Here is a 2,736-nt window from a genome sequence, read left to right as displayed (position 1 = left end):
AGAATAACAGATACCCGGGAGTGAGTTACAGACTGGAATCTAATCGAGGGGTTTGGGGTGGTTTATATACAGAATAACAGATACCCGGGAGTGAGTTACAGACTGGAATCTAATCGAGGGGTTCGGGGTAGTTTATATACAGAATAACAGATACCCGGGAGTGAGTTACAGACTGGAATCTAATCGAGGGGTTTGGGGTGGTTTATATACAGAATAACAGATACCCGGGAGTGAGTTACAGACTGGAATCTAATCGAGGGGTTTGGGGTGGTTTATATACAGAATAACAGATACCCGGGAGTGAGTTACAGACTGGAATCTAATCGAGGGGTTTGGGGTGGTTTATATACAGAATAACAGATACCCGGGAGTGAGTTACAGACTGGAATCTAATCGAGGGGTTTGGGGTGGTTTATATACAGAATAACAGATACCCGGGAGTGAGTTACAGACTGGAATCTAATCGAGGGGTTTGGGGTGGTTTATATACAGAATAACAGATACCCGGGAGTGAGTTACAGACTGGAATCTAATCGAGGGGTTCGGGGTGGTTTATATACAGAATAACCGATACCCGGGAGTGAGTTACAGACTGGAATATAATCGAGGGGTTCGGGTTGTTTATATGTAGAATAACAGATACCCGGGAGTGAGTTACAGACTGGAATCTAATCGAGGGGTTCGGGTTGTTTATATGTAGAATAACAGATACCCGGGAGTGAGTTACAGACTGGAATCTAATTGAGGGGTTCGGGGTGGTTTATACATAGAATAACAGATACCCGGGAGTGAGATACAGACTGGAATCTAATCGAGGGGTTCGGGTTGTTTATATGTAGAATAACAGATACCCGGGAGTGAGTTACAGACTGGAATCTAATCGAGGGGTTCGGGCTGGTTTATATATAGAATAACAGATACCCGGGAGTGAGTTACAGACTGGAATCTAATCGAGGGGTTCGGGGTGGTTTATATATAGAATAACAGATACCCGGGAGTGAGATACAGACTGGAATCTAATCGAGGGGTTCGGGTTGTTTATATGTAGAATAACAGATACCCGGGAGTGAGTTACAGACTGGAATCTAATCGAGGGGTTCGGGCTGGTTTATATATAGAATAACAGATACCCGGGAGTGAGTTACAGACTGGAATCTAATCGAGGGGTTCGGGGTGGTTTATATATAGAATAACAGATACCCGGGAGTGAGTTACAGACTGGAATCTAATCGAGGGGTTCGGGGGAGTTTTTATATAGAATAGCAGATACCCGGGAGTGAGTTACAGACTGGAATCTAATCAAGTGGTTCGGGGTGGTTTGTATATAGAATAACAGATACCCGGGAGTGAGTTACAGGCTGGAATCTAATCGAGGGGTTCGGGGTGGTTTATATGTAGAATAACTGATACCCAGGAGTTAGTTACAGACTGGAATCTAATCGAGGGGTTCGGGGGAGTTTTTATATAGAATAGCAGATACCCGGGAGTGAGTTACAGACTGGAATCTAATCGAGGGGTTTGGGGTGGTTTATATACAGAATAACAGATACCCAGGAACAAGTTACAGACTGGAATCTAATCGAGGGGTTCGGGGTGGTTTATATATAGAATAACAGATACCCGGGAGTGAGTTACAGACTGGAATCTAATCGAGGGGTTCGGGGGGGTTTATATATAGAATAACAGATACCCGGGAGTGAGTTACAGACTGGAATCTAATTAAAGTTGTGGAAATGATTTGTTTTTGTCCAGGAGAATACTTCATTCCTGTTTGCTGTTTTCTGTTGTTTAATATAATGGACTGGGCTGGACGCAGTATAACTGCGCTGTCCATGTGGGTGAGTTGAAATAGGTTTCATTAGCTTTGTTTTCCTTGCTGTTTCTGTTGTACCTCCCCACTTTCTCTTCCCTCCCCTCTCTGAGGCACTGAATCTCGCTGAGCTCGGGACATCAAGCAGTGCCCAAGTGGCCCTGTCCTCCAGGTTTGGGTGCAGGCAGTGAGTATCGGTGGAATATGGCCCTCTGGTGTACGGTGCAGCTGATGGGACCCTGTGCCCTTCTGCACGTACACTTCCCCTCACAGTCCCACAGTGTACCGTGTGATACCGAGCAAACAATGCTAAATGGGATTAAGTTACAGTTTAACTATGATCTATATGAACAGCAGAACAGGTCATGGGGGACTCTCAGGGTTTACCCAACACCTTCATCACAACCAGGCTTGAGTTTTCCAACTCTCCTGGCTGGTCAATCCCCAGCCCCCAAAAACTTCAGCTCATCCAAAACTCTGCTGCCCCCGTGTCCGAACTCTCACCGAGTCCCCTTCACCCATCACCCCCTGTGCTCACACTGACCCACACTGGCTCCCGGTCCGGAAACACCTCGATTTTAAAATTCACATCCTCGTGTTCAAATCCCTCCTCACCCCCTCCCTATCTCTGTAACCTCCTCCAGCCCCTACAACCCTCCCTATCTCTCTAACCTCCTCCAGCCCCTACACCCCTCCCTATCACTGTAACCTCCTCCAGCCCCTACACCCCTCCCTATCACTGTAACCTCCTCCAGCCCCTACAACCCTCCCTATCTCTGTAACCTCCTCCAGCCCCTACACCCCTCCCTATCTCTGCAACCTCCTCCAGCCCCTACAACCTTCCCTATCCCTGTAACCTCCTCCAGCCCCTACAACCCTCCCTATCTCTGTAACCTCCTCCAGCCGCTACAACCCTCCCTATCTCT

The 2,736-nt window shown here is 47.3% G+C and overlaps 1 protein-coding gene across 1 annotated transcript in view; it reads left to right on the top strand.

The window, feature by feature from the left end:
* The first annotated feature begins 1,758 nt into the window (after positions 1 to 1,758).
* The window catches only part of LOC144675891 (equilibrative nucleoside transporter 1-like), a 5,984-nt gene continuing 5,006 nt past the window's right edge, over positions 1,759 to 2,736 (top strand). Inside the window, exon 1 of the mRNA XM_078536432.1 lies at positions 1,759 to 1,838. Coding sequence (XP_078392558.1) covers positions 1,797 to 1,838 — 42 coding nt within the window. The 5' untranslated portion in view covers positions 1,759 to 1,796. The remainder of the gene's footprint in view (positions 1,839 to 2,736) is intronic.

Source organism: Cetorhinus maximus, unplaced genomic scaffold (assembly GCF_964194155.1).
Source record: "Cetorhinus maximus unplaced genomic scaffold, sCetMax3.hap1.1 HAP1_SCAFFOLD_1215, whole genome shotgun sequence".
Classification (NCBI taxonomy): domain Eukaryota; kingdom Metazoa; phylum Chordata; class Chondrichthyes; order Lamniformes; family Cetorhinidae; genus Cetorhinus; species Cetorhinus maximus.
This window is presented reverse-complemented; position numbering and strand designations above follow the sequence as displayed.